At 46.6% G+C, this 24131-nt stretch overlaps 2 protein-coding genes across 2 annotated transcripts in view; one reads left to right on the forward strand and one right to left on the reverse strand.

Annotated features, from left to right (window-relative positions):
- Window positions 1–1574: 1574 nt before the first annotated feature.
- Window positions 1575–11869, forward strand: LOC108794215 (immunoglobulin superfamily member 11-like). The gene is made up of 7 exons (XM_018565217.1): window positions 1575–1678; window positions 4711–4871; window positions 6929–7133; window positions 7281–7436; window positions 10096–10215; window positions 11282–11429; window positions 11536–11869. Exons 1-7 carry the CDS (start codon window positions 1630–1632, stop codon window positions 11867–11869), a joined length of 1173 nt encoding a protein of 390 aa, XP_018420719.1. The 5' UTR covers window positions 1575–1629.
- Window positions 11870–17379: 5510 nt separating this feature from the next.
- USF1 (upstream transcription factor 1) overlaps window positions 17380–24131 on the reverse strand; it is a 9830-nt gene continuing 3078 nt past the window's right edge. The window contains exons 2-11 of the mRNA XM_018565228.1: window positions 23299–23342; window positions 23113–23162; window positions 22450–22568; window positions 22243–22344; window positions 20683–20875; window positions 20522–20609; window positions 20380–20438; window positions 19834–19928; window positions 17934–18062; window positions 17380–17494 (exon numbers count right to left, since the gene is read on the reverse strand). Of these exons, the coding sequence (XP_018420730.1) occupies window positions 17405–17494; window positions 17934–18062; window positions 19834–19928; window positions 20380–20438; window positions 20522–20609; window positions 20683–20875; window positions 22243–22344; window positions 22450–22568; window positions 23113–23162; window positions 23299–23342 (969 nt within the window). The 3' untranslated portion in view covers window positions 17380–17404. The remainder of the gene's footprint in view (window positions 17495–17933; window positions 18063–19833; window positions 19929–20379; window positions 20439–20521; window positions 20610–20682; window positions 20876–22242; window positions 22345–22449; window positions 22569–23112; window positions 23163–23298; window positions 23343–24131) is intronic.

Consider the following 24131-nt stretch of genomic DNA (forward strand, 5'->3'; position numbering starts at 1 on the left):
TGGCCATTTAATGAGGTCATGTGATCATTCAGAGACATAGTACTGAAAGCTGGCCATGCAATAAGGTTATGTGAACATTCAGAGACATTGTAGTGAGAGCTGATCACGATCATATGAATGGGTGGCGCTATTTAGATATTAATAAGCCATTACTAATTTTCCCCAAAAATTGTCTGCGCGTCTCTAGAGTGTTCGGGTTTCACTTGAAGAAAAGGTGGCAACCCTACTACCAGTGCTGTAGAAAAAACTGACCATGAGATATGTCATGTGATCTGCCAGAGACATGGCAGTGAGATCTGACTATGTCATCAGGTCATGTGATCAGTCAGAGCCAATGTACTGAAAGCTAACCATGCGAGGAGGGCACGTGATCAGTCAGAGCCAATGCCATGAATCTGGCAATGTGGTGAGGTCATGTGATCTGCCAGAGGCATTGTAGTGAAAACTGACCATGTGACGATATCATGTGATCTGTCAAAGACATTGTACTGAAAGCTAGCCATGTGATGAGGTTACGTGAACTGTCAGAGCCAATGCCGTGAAATCTGGCAATGTGGCAAGGTCATGTGATCTGCCAGAGGCACTGTAGTGAAAACTGACCATGTGATGATATCATGTGATCTGTCAGAGACATTGCAGTTATATCTGGTCATGAGTTCAGTCAGAGACAATGTAATATTAGTGGGTGTTGTGGTGTCATCCTCCTCCTTTGTGTATACAATAAATTAATTTTGCCTGTGCGAGAAGGCTCAGGTGGAGGCAGCCATCTGCCTGCAGCCTGCACTCTGTCACTCCTTGTATGCAGCACATCGGTTCGTAAAAGGCAGCTTCCATCGCCACCTAATCACACAGGTGGCCTCTATACCACCACACCCTCTGACCTTCATACATAGACAATAATCCGAGGTCGGGGAATGTGCTGAATCACAGTGACAGATGAGGAGCAGATAACAATGACGTGACAAAGAGGATTCACATAGCACAGCGAACAGACACACGCCTATTAATTGGGGGTGACCACAGTTACTTCAATATAATCCCTAACCTGATATATGGCGGCTTTATCAGTCGCTCGGCCGCGGCAGAGTTGTATCCATCGTTTCCGATCAATTAAACTGATATCTGATATATTGTATTTTCAATCAATACTGTGCGTGTTGCATTGTTCCAAATTTTAATTGACGACGAATCGCTCGTTCCTAGATTGACCTCTAATCGATATGTCTGTGTACCCGGCAAGGCGCAGTCCGCGCTCTAACGGGTGGTTGGACGCCACGTGTACGCAGCGCAGGTTCTCCATAAAGAATAGAAATGATTGGTGGTCGGTCTCACCGAGATTGTCTGGTTTGTTGGCCGATCCCATTGTACCATACTTGTTGCATGGCCCGGTGGCCTCTTATGGTGCTGCAATCAGCTGTTGTGCTGTGAACGTATATAGAGGAGAGAGTGAATGGAGAGATTGGGAAATAATGACCCGGGAAATGGAGCGTAATAAATTCAGCAAATAACCAGGAGGCGGGGGGACGAGGGTGGGGGAGGAGGGAACTGGGACAAAGTGACACAAGTAGAGGGGACAGAGGAGTGATCGGGGTGACCCCAATCTCCAGGCACAACTCCGACACCCCTAACATGAAGAGCCGCCTAGGTCTTCCACTTCCCTGGCTTCTCACCCTGACAGGTAACACCGGACGCTTTTTCCATGATCCTTGGTCACTTTCCATAGACTTACTGAGGGCTGAGCCACTGAGCTATGTCTATACAGAGCCACTGAGGCAACGCTATACAGAGCTACCCATATACATGGCTATTCCTAAACAGAGTTACCCCTATACCAAGATATTGTTATACAGAGCCACCCCTATATAGAGCTACTCATACACAGAGCTATCCCTAAACAGAGTTACCCCTATACTGAGATATTGTTATACAGAGCCACCCCTATATAGAGCTACTCATACACAGAGCTATCCCTAAACAGAGTTACCCCTATACTGAGATATTGTTATACAGAGCCACCCCTATACAGAGCTATACATATACAGAACTATTCCTAAACAGAGTTACCCCTATACCGAGATATTGTTATACAGAGCCACCCCTATACAGAGCTACCCATATACAGAGCTATTCCTAAACAGAGTTACCCCTATACCTAGATATTGTTATACAGAGCCACCCCTATATAGAGCTACTCATACACAGAGCTATCTCTAAACAGAGTTACCCCTATACCGAGATATTGTTATACAGAGCCACCCCTATACAGAGCTATCCCTAAACAGAGTTACCCCTATACCGAGATATTGTTATACAGAGCCACCCCTATACAGAGCTATCCATATACAGAGTTACCCCTATACTGAGATATTGTTATACAGAGCCACCCCTATACAGAGCTATACATATACAGAACTATTCCTAAACAGAGTTACCCCTATACCGAGATATTGTTATACAGAGCCACCCCTATACAGAGCTACCCATATACAGAGCTATTCCTAAACAGAGTTACCCCTATACCTAGATATTGTTATACAGAGCCACCCCTATATAGAGCTACTCATACACAGAGCTATCTCTAAACAGAGTTACCCCTATACCGAGATATTGTTATACAGAGCCACCCCTATACAGAGCTATTCCTAAACGGAGTTACCCCTATACCGAGATATTGTTATACAGAGCCACCCCTATATAGAGCTACTCATACACAGAGCTATCCCTAAACAGAGTTACCCCTATACCGAAATATTGTTATACATAGCCACCCCTATACAGAGCTATCCATATACAGAGCTATCCCTAAACAGAGTTACCCCTAAAACGAGATATTGTTATACAGAGCCACCCCTATAAAGAGCTATCCTTATACAGAGCTATTCCTAAACAGAGTTACCCCTATACCAAGATATTGTTATACAGAGCCACCCCTATACAGAGCTACCCATATATAGAGCTATCCCTAAACAGAGTTACCCCTACACCGAGATATTGTTATACAGAGCCACCCCTATATAGAGCTATTCATACACAGAGCTATCCCTAAACAGAGTTACCCCTATACCGAGATATTGTTATACAGAGCCACCCCTATACAGAGCTATCCATATACAGAGATATCCCTAAACAGAGTTATCCCTATACCGAGATATTGTTATACAGAGCCACCCCTATACAGAGCTACCCATATACAGAGCTATCCCTAAACAGAGTTACCCCTATACCGAGATATTCTTATACAGAGCTACCCATATACAGGGCTATCCCTAAACAGCGTTACCCCTTTAATTAGATATTCCTATACAGAGCTATCCCTAAACATAGTTACCCCTATACCGAGATATTCCAATACAGAGCCACCCCTATACAGAGCTACCCCTATACAGAGCCACCCCTGTACAGAGCTACCCATATTGAGAGCTACCCCTGTACAGTCACCCCTATACAGAGCCACCCCATATACAGTGCTATCCCTAAACAGCGTTACCCCTTTAATGAGATATTCATATACAGAGCCACCCCTATACAGAGCTACCCTTATACAGAGCCACTGAGGCAACACTATACAGAGCCACCCCTGTACAGAGCTACCCATATTGAGAGCTACCCCTGTGCAGCCACCCCTATACAGAGCCACTCCATATACAGGGCTATCCCTAAATTGAGCTAGCAAACCCTATACAGAGCTACTTCTATACAGAGCTAACATATCACTACCCCCGCCCCACCCCCAGCTTCAGGCCCTGGTGCAGTCGCACCGACTGCATCACCAGTAGGTCCGCCCCTGCTACAGAGCTATCCCTATACAAACTAATCTATACAGAGCCACCCCCATAAAGTGTTATCCCTATACAGAGCTAACCTTACACAAAGCTAAGACAACATTCTATAACAGCATTTTTTATATTCTGTGTATCATTCTATATTGGGATGTTATATTCTGTATATCATTCTATATTGGGATGTTATATTCTATATATCATTCTATTTCGGGGTGTTATATTCTGTATATCATTCTATATCGGGTGTTATATTCCGTATATCATTCTATATCGGGGGGTGTTATATTCTGTATATCATTCTATACCGGGTGTTATATTCTGTATATCATTCTACATCGGGGTATTATATTCTGTATATCATTCTATACCGGGTGTTATATTCTGTATATCATTCTACATCGGGGTATTATATTCTGTATATCATTCTATACTGGGTGTTATATTCTGTATATTATTCTATATCGGGTATTATATTCTGTATATCATTCTATATCGGGTGTTATATTCTGTATATTATTCTAGCTCAAGGTGTTGTGTTCTGGGTTATATACTATGCTAGAATATATTCTCTATATTAGAGTGTAATATCTTTATATTAGATGATAGATTGAGGGTATTGTCAGTTGTAATCTCCTCTTTCGTACATGTGATGCTCATTTCGGAGATTTGCAGAGACTTTGGCGATGTTTTCGCCATTCTTATGCTTCTTCTGTGGTCACCTCTCAGCATTCTTTTGTCTTACACACGATGTACTCAGATATTATTACTGTAGATTCTTCTCATATTATAAGTTTGCTTTCTAGTCAGACCTGCTGAAGTTCTAATGCTAATGATTTGACTGAGAAATCGTTGAGGTGGACTGAGGTGCATTCGTGTTTGGTTCTTGTAGCTCCGGTATTATTGGGGTTCTTCTCTGGATCTCTTGCAGCAGTGAGCGCAGTGAAGGTGACGATAAACACTCCAAGCGTCCAGGTGACCAGAGGTGGGACAGCTCTCCTCCCCTGCTCCTTCCGAACCACAGCCGCACTCAACCGTCTAAACATCATCTGGACGGTTACTCCACTGGAGGAGCCAAAACACCCGCTGCAGGTGAGTTACAAGTGGGGCATCGCATGGAGCTTTACCGAGCAGCCTTCAATGGGTGACTATGGGGGAAAACACACGCTGCAGGTGAGTTACATGTGGGGCATTGCATGGAGCTTTACCGAGGAGCCCTCAATGGGTGACTATGGGGGGAAAAACCTGCTGCAGGTGAGTTACAAGTGGGGCATCGCATGGAGCTTTACCGAGGAGCCCTCAATGGGTGACTATGGGGGAAAACACCCACTGCAGGTGAGTTACAAGTGGGGCATCACATGGAGCTTTATCGAGGAGCCCTCAATGGGTGACTATGGGGGAAAACACCCACTGCAGATGAGTCACAACTGGGGCATCACATGGAGCTTTACTGAGGAGCTCTCAATGGGTGACTATGGGGGAAAACACCCGCTGCAGGTGAGTCACAAGTGGGGCATCACATGGAGCTTTACTGAGGAGCTCTCAATGGGTGACTATGGGGGATCGTCACCGCTGCAGGTGAGTCACAAGTGGGGCATCACATAGAGCTTGACTGAGGAGCCCTCAATTATTGACTATGGGGAAACCACCCACTGCAGGTGAGTCTCACGTGGGGCTTAACTGAGGAGCTCTCAATGGGTGAGTATGGGGGAAAACACCCACTGCAGGTGAGTTACAACTGCGGCATCAAATGGAGCTCAACCGAGGAGCCTTCAATGGGTGACTATGGGGGAAAACACCCGCTGCAGGTGAGTCACAAGTGGGGCTTAACTGAGGAGCCTTCAATAGGTGACTATGGGGGAAAACACCCACTGCAGGTAAATCACAAGTGGTGCTTAACTGAGGAGCCCTCAGTGGGTGAGTATGGGGAAAACACCCACTGCAAGTGAGTCACAAGTGGGGCTTAACTGAGGAGCCCTCAATGAGTGACTATGGGGGAAAACACCCACTGCAGGTGAGTCACAAGTGGGGTTTAACTGAGGAGCCCTCAATGGGTGCGTATGGGGAGCAATACCCACTGCAGGTAAATCACAAGTGGGATGTCACATGAGCTCCACTGAGGATGTCACATGAGCTCCACTTAATGGGTAGTTATGGGGAAACAACACCCACTGCAGGTGAGTCAAATCTGGGGCATCCTATTGAGGAGCACACAAGGGGTGAGAATGGTGGAAAAATATCCACAGCAGGAGACTCATAACTGCGGCATCACATGGAGCTTCACTGAGCAGCACTCAGTGAGGGAGTATGGGAAAAAACACTCACTGCAAGTGAGTCACGCATGAGGTTTCCCACAGGGTTCCACTGAGGAGCACGATTCGGGAGTATGGTGGAAAAATACCCACTGCAATAGAGTCACAATTGGGGCGCCACATGGGGCTCCACTGAGGAGCGCTCAAATGGTGAGTATGCGGGAAAACAACCACTTCAGATGGGTCACTCCTGGAGCATTAAATGGAGTTCTACTGAGGACCACTCAGTATTGAGACAGGGGAAAACATTTGATACTGGTGAGACAAAACTGGGGCATCACATGGATGACCACTGAGGACTACTCAATGGGTGCAAGTTTGATAGAATGCTGGGATGTTCTATTGGTTAGAGGTCAGTTTTCCATTATATCACCACTTGACGGACACCATCTGTAATGTTCTCCTGCACTGCTCAACTTTCTGAGAGAACAGAGGAATTCATAAAGAGTGTTGTAGATACTCTGTAGACGTCTGCCTCTTAGTAATGTGACAAATGCTGGAGGGCACTATAGATTCAAGTACGAGCTGGAATGATGGGTTTGCATTTATCACAACATGGATCTGTCACATTTAGAACACCGGAAAGGTGGTGGACTATCACCTGGGAACTAGCAGCGCTCAACTGTCACTGACGGACGCAGGTCACAGACTGGGAACCAACCATGGTTGTTTCTGATCCTGTGATCACATGTAGGCTTTTAGGTCTTCAGATGATGCTGTGCGTATAAAGAGAAGTACAACTCTAGAAACATTACCGTGTGCAAACTGATAATGTATATTTTTCCAGGACCCATCAGCATCCTGAGATTGTATGCTCATGTGCGCTCTCTCCGTCAGGTCATTGCATATGAACAGGGTCAGATTGTGGAAAGTCTGACTGAATATTTGGGCAGAGTGAGATTTGCCTTTCAGCCTACCCAGGATGCCAGTATCTTCATTAACCACACACGGGTGTCGGACACCGGCACGTACCAGTGCACCGTCATGAACCCACCAGATGGGGCAACACCCAACATCGGCCTGGTTGGACTCACCGTACTCGGTAAGCTGTTAAATAACAATCATGTCTCAGAGAGACTCTGAAAAATAGCGGTGGGGCCCCTACTGTGTGTTCCTGAGTACTGCATTGGTATTCGCCATTTCCATAGTCCTCTTCTGATGGTCATATGACTTATTCTGTCTCCTGCAGTCCCTCCTTCCATTCCAGACTGTTCCAGCGATGGCCAAGGCCAGGAAGGAGGCAGCATCCACCTCCGCTGCTCTGTGACAGAGGGGATCCCAACTCCCCGCTTCAGATGGGAGAAAATGTCCCCTGATGGTCAACTACTCATCAGCCACCAGGAAGGTGAGCAACAAACCCATTATGTGGCTGGAGCTTTGTACCTCTGGTTCCTCCTCTTCCCAAAATCAGGTATAACAGCCCTGGAGATAGAGCGGGATCATGATCAGCATCAAAGTACAAGTTCCTCACCTACAAAGCCGACTCCATCAAACTCAACAGGGAGCATACTCTAAATATTAAGCAGCTCCTGTACTACAGTTTAAAGATCAGTTAAGAGTAGTCATTTAGATGTGCAGTCTGCAGCAGGTAGTCTTAGGAGGGTGTGACGTACTCCCGGCCCGAACCCACTGTTCATCTACCACACGGGACTATACGCAGTTCAAAACTGAGTAAGCCGTCACAAAGACGTGGCGATACCACTCTCAGCCTCATCCTGCACAGAGACCTCCAAGCTCGCGGGACAACAATCTCAGGCCAGCAGACTGAGAGCGATCGTCACTAGGGTTGGTTAACACCGCATTTGATTAACACCGTAGTTAACCCTTTACACACCAAATATTTTCTGCCACCACTTGTTTTTTTAACGGAAACAAGGACTGTTCCCAGCAAGTGCTGTGACAATTCAAAACACCTAAACAAAGCCTATGATACCGCTGTCCTCTCAGACAGAGATATGACAGGTCTCACTATACAGTAGCGCTCTTCACAGAGGCAAGGAAAATGTAAGTTTGTATTTAGAACGTAGAGATAAGCTTAGCGATTTTTAAGATCGTCCTTTAATAAAAGAAACAGTGCAGAAAATATACAGAAAAAGATATAAAGGGAGACAAAATATATTTCAATACTATCCCGCTTTAACCTCTTCCCTACCTCTTTCCTTTCATTGTTGCACCCGTTTCATACCTACTACTCCTCATTCACTTTAGTGTCTCATACTTCCTCTGCACACCATGCGTTCTCTACCATTGCTTCTCACAATTGTGGCTTCTCTACTTAAACTGTATTTCCTTTATCCCCCCTCTCCACCCCACAATTTATATATTTCTCCTTCTCTCCTACCTTCTCCCTATTACTGCACTCATCACCTCCTGCTCATTCTGAATACACATGCTAGGGTTACCTCCAAGACACTTGGGCATGTTCGCTCATGTAAAACTCCCTCTCATCTCACTTCCCTCACACTTCTGCTTCTACTGACTTCAGGGGATATCTCTCCCAATCCATGCCCTCTCTTTTCTAATATTCACCCTCCATACCAGTACTGCCTTTCCTCTGGCACCAGCTGCAATCCACGCACCCTGATTTATATTCCCCTGCTTCCTAGAATCGGTCCTTCCTTCTCATGTGCCCTTTGGAATGCACGCTCTGTCTGTAACAAACTCACTGCTGTCCATGATCTTCTTATCTCCAATTCCTTTAACATGCTTGCTGTCACTGAAACTTGGCTTCAGGAATCCGACTCTGCCTCCCCTGCTGCCCTCTCCCATGGTGGCCTACATTGGACGCACTCACCCAGAATAATATAGTAATAATATATAACAACAGGATAATAAAGGGTAATAAAAAGAGAATACTTAACAGTCCTGGGTTTATGAGTTCTGACAGAGTCCAGAGTTCAATAAGCCAAAGAGGGGTCTGAGTGGCTCTTCTTCAAGCAAGGCTTGCACACATCATTTCCAGATATTAAAGAGAACTCTTTTGGGATGTTACGAACTTCTTGATGTTGCAGGAGTTCCTTTTCTTCATGTTACCAACAAGAGCCTCATCTTGCTGCCTCTAGCAGCATCTTTTTGTCAGACCTCTAGGGTGTGTCATGTAGCTGGCCCCTAAGGCAGGCTTGGGAGGGGGAGCAGGAGGGCTAAGCCTTCACGATGTCCTCCTCTGCTCCTTCCAAACGTTTAAATTCATAAGAGGATAATTGAATATTCATATCCAATATTGTCTGACAACCCCTAAATTATGATGCGTCATGAAGCTAGCTTTAGATTGAGATCAAACTTTGTGCTGATATCTATGATTGTTGAGCTAGGAGGGTAAATGTCGCCTGTCAGGCCATTGACCATCATAAACTATCTGTTTTTGGTATGTATGTTCTCGCCTCGACGAGACACAGCTATTTGTGCCATTAATCTTACAATATCATTGTCCAATTCCAAGTTATGAAATTGGGTTGATAATTTATAACTTAAGGGTGACTTGGAGGTCATCTGGATCATTAGCCTTACCAGGCCTGTGTGTTTATCTAAAACTTACCTTTGTCATTAGCTTTACCAGGCCTGTGTGTTTATCTAAAACTTGTCAATTGCTAATTTATTAGGGGATTAGCGGAGCTGGCCGAAACCATTACCATGCATTAGCGATTTACGACACTGCTCATAAATGTATCACTTAAACTGATTAACACCAGGTCAAGGGGAAACTCTAAATAACAATTGGTTTTAGTACTTCACCTAAGAACTATAAAGATTACATCCCCAGAGTGGCAGATCCCTGCTTTTTGGAACTTACAGAGACCTGGCCAATCAAGTGCAACTTGAGGTCACCTAAACTAAATGAAAGGCTTCATTTGCATTAGGCTTGGGACCAACTGAACTTAATATTAATAGGCTCAAACCTCATTATCATCAGAGGGTACCCACATTTTAAGTCTAAGGTCACTCTAAACTTTGCTTAGGATCTGGCCTAGTACAGAACTCCGCTGACCACAATCTTGTTTTGGCAGATCATCGAGGTTCCGCTACCCTGACAAACATCACATTGGGGACGTCGGGTCTGTATCGCTGTACAGCCACAAATCAGCTGGGCTCTCAGTCCTGTGCCATAGAGCTTCGTATTCATGTAGGTGAGTGTCTGCGAGACCGCCACTAGATGTAGGGAGCAATATACAGGGATGAGAGGACCTGTGCTGTGGAAGCTGTGCCCAAAATGGCAGAGAACAAAGAACTAGTCACCAGTTATCGTCTTCCACAGCTGCTCTTTTCCCCCTTTCTGATTTACCATGCCTTGTTGCGTCATGTGCCTCTGTGTGAAGGCGGCCATCTTGGTAGAGGGGCAGGGCTTTGCTTCCTTGTGTCACAGCTGCCCCCTGAATCAATGAAGCAGGCAGATCTTTGCACTGCAGCTCTTCAGGTACAGCTTTCTCTCCAGCAAAGAGAACAGCGGGCAGCACAGTAGTGGCAAACTGAAATCTCAGAGATCACATTCTGGAGATCAACTATTCCCTCCTGTCATAGTGGCAGATCACAATATGGAGATCAACCATGTCTAACTTGTGTGATAGTGGTGAAGGGTCACATTCTGGAGATCCACCATGCCTCTCTTGTGTGATAGTAGTGGAAAATCACATTCTGGAGATCTAACATGCTTTTCTAGTGTAATAGTAGTGGAAGATCACATTCTGGAGATCTAACATGCCTTTCTAGTGTAATAGTAGTGGAAGATCATATTCTGGAGATCCACCATGCCTCTCTTGTGTCATAGTAGGGGAAAATCACATTCTGGAGCTCTAACATGCCTCTCTTGTGCGATACCGTAGTAGTGGAAAAGCACATTCTGGAGATCCACCATGCCTCTCTCGTGTGATAGTAGTGGAAACTCACATTCTGGGGATCTAACATGCCTCTCTTGTGTGATAGTGGAAGATCACATTCTGGGGATCCTATGCATCTCTTGTGTCATAGTAGTGGAGGATCATATTCTGGGCATCCAGCCCACTCGTATACAGGCACAGGAGCCTCCATATGTGCCCATTCTCTCAAGAGAATAATTTCAAAATTGTAATGACTGGGAAATCACAGGTGACAACAGAATGCCTTCTAAGGATGATAAATAGAACACTTTAGAGAAAGAAATTTGAAGCAATGAAATGATGGATTAGCTGACATTGGTGCGGTTGTCTTTTTTTGCAGGAGGTATCGACGCAATGGGGATATTTGCCGCCATCACCATCACACTTATCATGGGTCTGGTCCTCCTGGCGCTCTTTGCTCTGGTCCTGTGCCTCCACCAGCAGAGTCGGGGAAAGTGGCGCGAAGCCGAGTTATATGACCCCACCAGGTAAACCTTTCAAAGAACATTTTTAGATGTGTGTGAATTTCAAGGTGACTTTAATATTGCTATGACCGCTATACCAAACCCATACGTTCCCAATTCCTGCCCACAGGGTGGACAATCTCTCTGCAGGACAACTTCATGTCATTAAAAGTGCAGACAGTGACACAGGAATATCCAGCCTCATAGCCCGACCTGTGTCCGAGCCATATATTCCGCCAGCACGGCCTTCTCCCCGCATCCTGTACAGTGTCCGGCAGAGCCAGATCAACCTATCACCTGTCCTGGAGACACCACACATCAGAAAACACTTTCCTCGTCTGTGCTCTGAAACTGATGATTCCATAACTGAGAGCGAGGAAGATGATGAAGATAATACCAGCCCTGTGTCACCTCCTGTCTACCGCTCTTCCCTTTACTCTCTGAATTCTGGATTCCTGGTGTAAGATCCAACCCCCTGGGAATCCTACGGCAGAATAATAGCTGACCTGGACCATACACTATGGGATCTGCACACACCCGGAAGATGGGCCTTCTACATATGCGTTTCCTGCAAAGTGCCACCGATAGTTTTACATGTCTGTAGCTACATGCAACCCATATTTACCTCCAAGGCAAAGGCAGTTCATAGTGGTAGTGCACTGCAGTGTGTACACAGACCATGCACACCGACATACACCATGCAGGCTATGCACAGTGACATACACATTGCAGTTTGACAACCTGACTTTTGTCCTTCCTGTGTATGTTCCAAAATTGAAAACAGTCTGAAGGCATTGGTGGCCCAGACAGGAATGAACAACTGGACCCTCATACTAGACCCTAGCACAGGGGTAGCAAACCTCCAGCTGTGGTGAAACTACAAATCCCATTATGCATCTCTCTTCAGGAGTCATGTCTGTGGCTGTGAGAATCTTGCAATGGTACTTGCAATGGTATTTGTAGTTCCACCACAGCTGGAGGGTCAGAGGTTTGCTACCCCTGCCCTAGACCTACATGCACCATTCAGTTCTTTATACAAGGTACTCTCCTTCTGGCTAACATACATTACACACACCATTAACGTCTTTATACCAGGAACTCTCCCCCAGCCTATACAGCAAATGCACCATTTACTCCTTTATACCAGGTGCCCTCCTCCCAGCCTATATACAGCACATGCACCACATACTTCTTTATACCAGGTGCCCTCCTCCCAGCCTATATACAGTACATGCACCACGTACTTCTTTATACCAGGTGCCCTCCTCCCAGCTTATAAACAGTACATTATACCAGTTCACAAACCATACCCAGAGCCCCCATCCAGATAAAATCATCTTTGATCAGAAAAGTATGCAATATCATCAGTACACTTCGGTGTAATCCCCAGAGATGGTCACTGGTGGTTAGCTGGATGTCATTTGTACGGACAAGTATGGCTAACTGCTGATGCTCTGCACCATTATCTGATGGGGCTACGGTGTCAGTCTGTTCGGTGCTCAGCAGACTCCCATCCAGCAGCCCTACCAGGCACACAGAATGAAGGGACCAGTCTAAGTGCTAGCTCCCTTCACTCCACAGTGTCACTCCCCCATGGCTCATACTGCCTATGAAGGAGAAAGTCTACAGCACACTTTTAGATCACTTGGATATAATATACATAGTAAGTACAACAATATGACACAATGTTATAATTCTGGTTATGCCAGTGAGGAGTTCCTGAGCTTTAAGTAAAGAATAATGCAATCAGGTCATCATTTCTAGACTGGCCACGTTTGGATGTGTTGCATTGAGTCATGGTGCACTCGGGTCTCAGCTTGTATAAGGACAGGGTGTACAGCAGGCTTTTACAATGGATTTCTAAAGCTTCAAGCACCAATGTTGAAGCCTTTAAAGCAAACCTGACTTCTAGCATGCGGAAGTTAAACGTAGATCTTAATGACAATGGCTTGAGCAGGCTTATAGTAGCTTTCAAAACCTTTATAGAAGGCAGGTGTACACACAGCTCTTATACAAGGTCTAAAGTAGGGGTAGGCAAACTCCAGCCCTCCAGAACTACAAATCATATTGGGCATTGCAAGGCTGACAGCCACAGGCATGACTCCCAGGGGCAGATACATGATGGAATTTGTAGTTTCACCACAACTGGAGGGTTGGAGTTTGACTACCCCTGATCTAAAGAAAAATGATGAGAAAAATACCCAAGATGCCATTTCTGACCTCCTGAAAATGCTGGTGGTTAAGCTGCCTCTGGCTTCAGGGGTCCATGCACAACAGCATGCCACACTGAATGCATGGACACTGACAAGTACAGTGCTGATCTTAGCCCACTGTACTGTTTTAAGCATTGAGCTGATTGAAAACAAGGCAAGTTGCCATCTCTGCATTTTTTCAGCAAAGGCGTGAACAGGCCCTAAAGCTTTCTGAGTCACTGACTTAGAGCATGCGTGCAGCAAGTAAATAGGGAAATCCTGTTCTATATACTTGCTCCAGGTCAGTAAATTGAAGTGTTACAGCCAGGTAACTGCTATTTTCAGAGGAAGAGATCAGCAACAGCAGCCTACACAGTTCCTGCAGTGCTAGATCTCTATAACAGAACCCAGAAAGCAGCATTTTGGTCTTGCTGGTCATGGCAGTGGTAATGACACAAAAATACAACACTGATGGAGTGTATGTAACCCACCAGAAAACATTTGGAAATGTATCAACCACACGTGGACATTCAAGGATTAGTGACAGAGCAAAGACTCAGAAAACACCAATTACTGTACATCTCAGGGTGAACACCTCAGGGGCTGCACACTGAAATCAACATGATTGGAATAATTTAAGTTCACAAGAAATGAAACTTCCCCATAGCAGATTTCTTTCTTGTCCATTGAGGGACACGGGAAGTTTTCACTGTAGGGTTATATTGCTGCCTACAGGAGTAGTGGACACTGGCAAACAAAGCAATTGTGGTTCATCCCAGGATAACCTCCTCCTACTCCCAGCATGCCTTAGGGTTTTGATAATGTCCTAGGACGATGGATGTCTCCTCTCAGTCTAACCTTTTTCTTCATTCAGGATTCTTAATACATCACTCCTGAGCTGGTCTCTATATGCAGATCTTTGGATCGGCCTTTTCTAATGCTGTACCTGGACAAGTCTGGAATGTGACCTTTGGGCACTGGGCTCTGCAATGTGGCACTTTCCAGACCTGAGTTTGTATCATGTTGGATAGCCACCAAGCGTTTCCAAGTCCAGAGCTCTTGCATTGATTTAACGTGACCCTGTCACCGTGGACTTGAGTAGGCCATGCAATAGGAGCGGACTTGTTCAAAATCCCCACTATCTATCAGTTAAAGCGGACCTCCTCCTTTATTAAACTTGACAACACTAATCAAGAGATGGCAGTACAGGGGTCACACATTGGCCCAAATGAGATCTCTGTGGAAGGCACTGATGATGTAGCCTTCTAAGGACATTGGTGACCCCTATGATGCTCAAAGCAATCAAGTCTACTTCCTGTATGTTCGATCATCATACATAGAAGCCATACTTCGCTTGGTGCGAGGTAAGCAGCTTTCACCGTATGAAGTCTTCCATGTATTGAATGCTCTTCTTGCTACAGATAGATCCAGAGTAGCATCTGGTCGTTGGCACCATCAAAGCTCAGGTCTCCGCGCTTACCGTCATATTCCAGAGTGCTGGCTTCCCATTCTTTGATCAAGATCTCCATGAAGGGGTTTTTTCCACGTGGCTCCTCTTGCTTGCTCCACTGTAACTCCATGGGATCACAAATGGATTCTCTTAGCACTTGAATAACTGGCCTTTGAATCTATCAGGGCCATGCCCCTTTCCATTCGTACAAGATTGCTTTTCTTGTTACCATCATTTCTGAGAGGCGAGTGCCTGAGCTGGTAGCCTTATCTTGTAAAGAACCCATTCTGGTCTTACACAAGGACAAGGTGGTATAGAAGCCTAGAACTGCCTTTCTACCTAAGGTAGATTCAGCCTTTCTTTCAACCAGGTTGTCATCTCTGTCTGGCTCCAGTTCATCAGACTTCCCTCCATTGCCTGGATGTAGTTAGGGCTAGGAGAGTTTCCCAGCCACTTTACATTGAAAAAGTCTTGACTCTCCATCATTCACGATGGAACCTGCTTCTCATTACACTATTCCCAAGTGGCTCAAACAGATCAGCATTCAAGCTTACGGTCTTAAGGACCTTTCCTCTCAAGGCGCCCTTGTACTAGACCTGAGTGCTAATTGGGTTTTCCAGCATCAAGCAACTGTTCCCCAGGTTTGCAATGCCACTACCTGGTCTTATGTGGCTATGTTTGTCCACGTTTTACCAGGAGGAAGTTCAGGCTGCATCTGATGCTAGCTTCAGGATTGAGGTCCTTCATGGAGCTCTCCAAGCTGCATGCAGTCCCCAGTTTGTTTGTTTTGTGGGCCTGTCAGCATTTTGTTTGCTGTTGCCCACCGCTCATGTGGACTGCTTTTGGACATCTCGAAGGTGATAGCCTTTTTTTTTTGTATTTGCTATGAAATTATTTTCTTGCAATTCATTGAGGGACATAAGTTCCACCCCATGTGTTTATTATCATGTCTATGGTACTGCTTTGCTACAAGACTGAGGCATGCTGGTAGTAGGCGGGATTATTCTGGGCTCGTGAATAGTTTTTGTGTTTGGCAGTGTCCCATTCTCATATAGGAAGCAGTACAATCCAACAGTAAAGACTTTCTGTGTCCCTTAATGAACACCAAGATCTTATTTGAATCACTAGTGTATCCATAGACTGACTCTAGTAGATCAGTTAGAAGGGCAACCCGTGCCCACTTCCCCTAACTCCCCTCAGCAATGGCTGCACCAGCTCTTCCTCCATTACCTCTATAATGCTCTGAACAAAGAACTTAACATGATACTTCTCCTTCCCCCTCAATGGGTCCATCAATATAATTGTCAGCCTCTGTAGATAACAGGAAGCTGCAGCAGGAGACTTCCATCTCCCCAACAAACCGGACCCACAAAAAGGCTCCAATTAAAGCCTTTCCTCTGAGCTGCGAGGAAGTCATTTCTAATGATCAGGTTTTCGCTCACAGACCATTCTACAGAATACAATGTTACATACACACACAAATGCCCCTCAGATTATTGTACACAGGATGGCAGCAGTTTAAGAGTCTATATTCAGTTGTTAGTGGAGACATCGGTATGATATTGTGCATTAGAACCGCCTCCCCTCTTCCAATATCTGTATACAAACATTTAACGGTGGCGCTTTTATACAATAAACAGGAAAAATCAGCAGTCTGTTTCCTCTTGTCAATCACTTGTTCTTCCACAGAATATCTGCCGGTCGCTCAGCTAGGATCCAGTGACACTAATATACTAGACGCAGCTGGGACTGACTTCTACCTGAATTATACAGCAAACTAGAAGTTCTAGAATAAAATTAAGAAGCTTGGTGAAGCAAACCAACAATTCATACAGAGCAATAAAAAGGGAGCAGCAGTCCCGGTGTCATCCTCCGCTGCAAAGGGCGGAGCTTGGTGGCCTTTGGGACATTCATTGTCTGGACCCCACTCTACTGCAAGGGGAGGTACCTGGTGGGCATTTGGCCCTCGAGTTGCAATGAGTCCAAGGAGCTCAGATGAAGAAAGGGCCAGAGTCCAGCACTGTACGCACCATCCTGTTGGAATACAAATGCCAGTTCTTGGCAGCTGGATTGCTCCATGGATAAAAAGAAAGCACGACCTGGATTGTACAGTACAATAAAAAGGAAATGTGAGGGTGTGGTTGGCACACAGGGAGGGCAGTCTGAATATACATTTCTACAAATCTTCCTGCGCTTATTGTCCACTTCCCCAGGAACTCCAGACATGACGCTAAGCGGGATATATACATGAAAGGAATATACACAAACGGTAGCAGGCTGGGCGCAGGAAAACGATGGTGGGGAATCTGTGTGATACAAGTCTTGGTCCGTGGCACAGAACTGGCTGCAGCCTCTTGTCAGCGGGTGTCATTCTTAATAATGATTTCCACACCGTGATGTCGGAGCTGAGCGCGGAGAATGTGGTTCTTGTTCTTCAGATCCTCCACCTGAGAGGGAGAAGCATGTTAGGACTGACCTCAACTGCCTCCCTCACCTCAAAAGGCTTGACCTCATGTGCCTCCCACACAAATACCCACCCTCCTGTAGGACTGACCTCTTGTGCCACACCAGTCCCCAAAGGCTTGACCCCCCCATCCCTCACACCAGAAACCCACCAGGCAACATTACCACTCACACCGGATTCCAGCCACATACTGGGCAACCTCGCCACTCACACCAGACTCCCGCCACATACTGGGCAACCTCGCCACTCACACCAGACTCCCGCCACATACTGGGCAACCTTGCCACTCACACCAGACTCCTGGCACCTGCCAGGCAATGTTACCACGCACACCAAACGAGGATTGGGCAACAATACAACCCCACCCATTAGACAATCTTACCACCCAATCCTGCCTCCCAGTCCTGACCCATGGCACTCACCTGCTGCCTCAGGAGTTCATTGTCAACCTGCAGCTGCTCCAGAGTCTGCAGCTCCTCAGCCAGACGCATGTTGCCCTGCCGCAGCTCCTGGATATAATCGCATGCTTTTGAAAGGATACCACCCTTACTCTGCAAGGAGACAGAGGTCAATCTGAAGATTCTTACACAGGCCCCATACTTTTACACAGTTTTAATGACACACAGACATCATACAGAACCAGAGAGGTCATTTAAAGCTCACAGCAAGCAAACTTTTCTATTATATTCCTAATGGATCGGGGGCACTCATTAAAAAAAAAAAGAAGCCCTGAAGACTGCCATGGAATTATACCAAGAACTGAAAAGCAAGACTTAGGATTACATCAGAACCAAAGCCTTGCCCATTGCATTGCAGCAAAAGAGAGGGTTCACTGGAGGCATTTTGTAAGCACCATCACCTGCGTTTCAGTTTTGTATCTCATGTCTTTGTTTCAACTTAATTGTAAGCTGGTAACTAATGGGAGAGGATTCCCCTGCCTCCACAGTATGCACAGCTTGTTTCAGAATTCTGCCATGTTACCCATAAAAAAACAAACAGATTTGCTTCCCTAACATGAGGGACAATCCAATCAACTAGATCTGCTACCCTAACATGAGGGACAGTCCAATCCACTAGGTCTGCTACCATACCATGAGGGACAGTCCAATCCACTAGGTCTGCTACGCTACCATGAGGGACAGTCCAATCAACTAGGTCTGCTACCATACCATGAGGGACCATCCAATCAACCAAGTTCTCTTCCAATAAAAAGGCACAGTCCAATCAACTAGATCTGCTACGCTACCATGAGGGACAGTCCAATCCACTAGGTCTGCTACGCTATCATGAGGGACAGTCCAATCAACTAGGTCTGCTACGCTACCATGAGGGACAGTCCAATCAACTAGGTCTGCTACCATACCATAAAGGCACAGTCCAATCAACTAGGTCTGCTACAATAAAAAGGCACAGTCCACTCAACTAGGTCTGCTACGCTACCATGAGGGACAGTCCAATCCACTAGGTCTGCTACGCTATCATGAGGGACAGTCCAATCAACTAGGTCTGCTACGCTACCATGAGGGACAGTCCAGTCAACTAGGTCTGCTACCATACCATAAAAAGGGACAGTCCAATCAACTAGGTCTGCTACGCTACCATGAGGGACAGTCCACTCAACTAGGTCTGCTGCGCTACCATGAGGGACAGTCCAATCAACTAGGTCTGCTACGCTATCATGAGGGACAGTCCAATCAACTAGGTCTGCTACCGTACCATAAAGGGACAGTCCAATCAACTAGGTCTGCTACGCTACCATGAGGGACAGTCCAATCAACTAGGTCTGTGACCTGGCACTAGAGGAGGAGATGCAATCCAATCAACAAGGTCTGCTACCCCACCATGAGGGACTATCCAATCAACTAATTCTGCTACCCTTCCTCGGAATATGGGAGTCAATCTAACAAACCAGGTCTTCTACATGACCTTGGAGGATGAGGGACAAGCCAAACAACCAGATCTACTCCCCTGCCTTCAAGGACCCGGATCAATCCAACTGGTTGCAAACAAGAAGTGGTCACACAACCCTTTAGTGTAATCTATTAGTCAATCATTGCAGAAAGCCACCACTGGTTTCATATCAGGACAAGGAGTGACCGACATGCCCCCAATCAGGATAGTGAGAGACCGACACTCCCGCAATCAGGACAAAGACAACAATAAAACAGAATATCTTACTGGCGTCATCTCAGGAAGAGATGATTGACTGCTGACACTTTCCTAGTAACGACAAAGACAACAATAAAACCAAAAACACAGGTTCTCTCCCCTTCCAGGTGATGGCATAGACTTCATTGCACATGTTGGGTATCCCCTCAATACCTGGCCAGACTTGGTGCTCTCCATGGAACAATCCGGGATGATCTTGGACAGCTGAACAATCCAGTTATTGATTTTGTCTCTCCGGCGACGTTCCACTAAAAGGACAGACAGAAGCCACCAATTAAAAATAATCCACCAACAATTAGCTCGCTTAGCTTAGCAAGGGGGTCACAAAACTTGTCTGTGTTCCCTCAACCCCCAATTAGATCCAAACCTGCCCTGGAAGGAGACCGATGGAAAATGACGGTGAGAACAGAGGGGAAAGAGAATGACAGTGAGATTGTGATTGACAGAGGACGAAGAGCAGATGTGAATTCTATCCAAAGCCAATGGCACAGGCCGATTCTTTCCCACTCAGCCTGTCTGATATTTACAGGGAAAAGGGAACAACTGTTTATCAGAGGTGCACGTTGGATCTCTCTGTATGTTAACGAGTGAGGGAGGAGACATCTCTGTGTGTAGTAATGAGTGCTCTCAAGTCTTTCTACAGAACCCATCTCTGATAAAGTCATGTGTGCCCATTATTCCCACCTATCAATATTGTACCTTCATTGTGTTGCGCTCTCCTCTTCTCATCCCGTGTGGTTCGCGGACCATCCGATTTCCTAGTGTAGAGAAGAAAAAAAATGCATTAGAATCAGAGGACCCCACTACTAAATGATTAGCAGAACAGGACTGGTAGACTTACGGCGAGTAGGGATGAGTTCTAGGGGCGATGGAACGCTGGGCACCTCCCTGGAGAACCTCCTGAGGAGACATCATGACAAAGAACTGACCTGTGGAGGAATTAGATGTTAGTGATGGACACATACAGACTGCATTGGAGAAAGGACCTGGTGATGTAGGGACCTGTGGAGGCGGCTTGTCCCAGCAGAGCCTCGCTGTTCTGTGTTGTCACCACTGTGGTCGCTGTGGCTCCCGTGCCCACTGTTGTGCTGGTGTCTGAGACCGCTGTAGTGGGGAAATAGGTGTAATGCGTCTCCGTGGTTGAGGTGTCCGTGTCTACTGCCTCGTCACTGGTGAAAGCACCCTGGATGACGGCCTGGAGAGCATAAAGGAGTTACATATGGAACATGGGGGAGATCAAAGGGGACAGTTACATATGGAAGAGCGCAGAGGGGGAGTTACATATAGAGCGTATGGAAGAGCGCAGAGGGGAGTTACATATGGAGTGTATGGAAGGAGCGAAGAGAGTTACATATGGAGCACGTGGAAGAGCACAGAGGAGCGTTACATATGGAAAGCGTGGAAAAGCGCAGAGGGGGAGTTACATATGGAGCGTGTGGAAGAGCGCAGAGGAGAGTTACATATGGAGCGTGTGGAAGAGCGCAGAGGAGAGTTACATATGGAGCGTGTGGAAGAGCGCAGAGGAGAGTTACATATGGAAGAGTGCAGAGGAGAGTTACATATGGAAGAGCGCAGAGGAGAGTTGTGACAACATGGTGATCAGTTTTAGGAGTTAAATGTGTATTGGTGTTGAGTTATGTTTGAGTGCGTTATGCTGTGTGATCTGGTTATGGAAAGACCATCAGCACCATCCCTCGTTATCTCCCATAGTTCTCTGAGGGAGCTCAGAACGATGACATTCTGGCCAGACTCCCGCTATGGCTGTCTGGAGCTCGTTAGCAGGTGGACACCTGTGGTGTTGAGCAGACCGATTGTCTGGGAGGGGAGGGTGGAGGTGATGGGATTATAATCTGATCTCATCACTTGCTGTATACAAGTATGTGCAGTTGCTCAATAAAGCAGAGTTTGTTTCACCTACACTCGTGTCCCGACCAGTGACTGGGGAAACTGGGAGCTACAGGTCAGCGGGTTCCAATATCTCCTCAGCAAGGAAGAAGACAGCGGTGGACATACTCATCCTGAGTACGGGGGTCCGTCACAAGAGTTACATATGGAAGAGCGCAGAGGAGAGTTACATATGGAAGAGCGCAGAGGAGAGTTACATATGGAAGAGCGCAGAGGAGAGTTACATATGGAGCGCGTGGAAGAGCGCAGAGGAGAGAGTTACATATGGAAGAGCGCAGAGGAGAGTTACATATGGAGCAACACACATATGGTTACATATGGAACATGTGGAGGAGTTACATATGGAGCGTGTGAAAGAGCGCAGAGGGAAGCTACATATGGAGACGTGTGGAAGAACACACATATGGAATGTGTGAAGGAGAGCAGAAGAGAGTTACACATGGAAAGTGTGGAAGAGCGCAGAGGAGGGTTATACATGGAACACGTGGAAGATGGCAGAGGAGAGTTACATATGAAACATGGGGAGAGCACACAGGAGCGTCACCCTAGAACATGGGGAAGAGAGCCCAGAGGAGAGTTACCTCAGGACGTGGGGAAGTGTAGAGGAGAGTTACATGGGGCAGATCACATATACTGTACAACCCCAACAAAACATACTTGTGTCATAGACTGTGTTGCTGGGAACCCGCTAATGGCACTGGTTCCTTCTGTCTGTCCATCCAACTGACCTTCTGCTACCTGGATGACCCTGTACATCACCTACCGGAGAGATGCAGCCAAAATAAAGTATGATCTCAGAGTATTTGATCTAAAAGAACCTCCAGCCTCCATCCAGGACATCTAATATTACACACAAACACCTACCTGGGTGCCTCCGCTGTCTGTGCGGAATACATACTTAACGCCGGGATCAGAGAATGTGGCAGCCGACTGGATACTGGCGATAGCAACACTAGTGGGGTCTTCACCTGTCGCCACTGCTCCTTGTGAGAAACAGACAAAACATTAGAGACAGAACAGACCCCATTGGAGCTCCTGTATTAAGCATCTGTCCTCATATAAGGAGGGGCCCCGCATCAACTGCTGCACTATACCTGCACCCTCCCTACTAGAAGGGGCCCTGTACCAAGCCGCTTTACTGTACCTGTGCTCTCTTATACCATGAGGATCTGTATCCTATACTACAACCATGCCCACTTATACTGGGTGAACCCCAGTATCCAGATAACTGGAAGGACCTGTACCCTCATATACTGGGAGAGGACCCCGCACTGGGCCACTGTATACAGATAACTGGAAGGACCTGTACCCTCATATACTGGGAGAGGACCCCACACCGAGCCACTGTATACAGATAACTGGAAGGACCTGTACCAAACCTGTACCCTCATATACTGGGAGAGGACCCCGCACTGACCCTAAGTATACAGACCAGTAACTGGAGGGCAGCTATGCCAAACCTTTACACCGCCCTCTGGACCTACATAGCCTGACACGAGAGACAACCCATCCCCAAGCATTGATCACCTTCCTGGATGCGGACGGTCCCCTCGTCCATTTCTGCCACTTTTTGTTGCCTGGAAGAAAAGAGAAGACAGTGAAAGTCCAGACTGCTCAGACCGGTGCAGAGGATTTTGTAAAGCAGACACATTGTATTCCGTCCCGGAGCAGAGGATTCTGGGACACATTGCATACCAGCCCGGAGTCACTCACCCCTTCATAACGGGCCTCTGCTGCACATCAGCTGCTTGCGGACTCTGCAAAGACAAAACATGAAGAAAGTGAAACGTCAATGAAAATAAACCGGTGTGTATTTTTGGGGTCAGTCAGGGTGGGGTGTGTTTATATTTGGGGAGGTGGGACACAGGATTTTTGGACACTGGGTTATGCAGCTACCAACAAATTGGAAATGCTGGGTGCCCATAGCAAAACACAGGTAGCGACGGTATGCATGGAAAATAGGGAGGTGCAGGCATATATCCTCGATCTCCGGGTGAAGCCAGGCAATGATGGGCCGGGTGTATATCATCCTGAACTTCTGGACCAATAGGAACTAGCTGAAGATCTTCTGGTCCAGGATAAGGTAAACCCCAGTGAACAGGTTAGAGTAAAACCCTGGAACATTTCTGCCTCCGAGATGGAGACAGGCCCCTTAAGGGAGGGGAGCTGACCCAAAGCAGCAAAGAGACCTGCCCGTCGTCTTTGAAGAAATTTGAAGACAGAAAATGTGCAGGAGGTAGGGAGCGAAACTCCAGCATTGGCAATGACACTCTGGACCCTGGCATGAGGAATGTCCTACACCCAGAGTGATGAGAAGGGCTGAAAGTTGGCTCCTCCAATTGAAGAAATGGTGGCACCTCTTAAATGCTTGCTTCCTGCCTCAGCGTGCCTGGAGGTCCGGGCCTTGCGGTGGAATTTCACACACAGTATGGGTTTGGAACAGGAGATTTGAGAAGGACCAAAGGAACTCTTGCTAAGGGAGGGAAGGCTTGGCTACCAGAGCCTTAGGCTTCCTTGGATACCTACATCAAGGAAGTCACCCCCCC

This window comes from Nanorana parkeri, unplaced genomic scaffold (assembly GCF_000935625.1).
Source record: "Nanorana parkeri isolate BGI_ZX_2015 unplaced genomic scaffold, ASM93562v1 scaffold823, whole genome shotgun sequence".
Classification (NCBI taxonomy): domain Eukaryota; kingdom Metazoa; phylum Chordata; class Amphibia; order Anura; family Dicroglossidae; genus Nanorana; species Nanorana parkeri.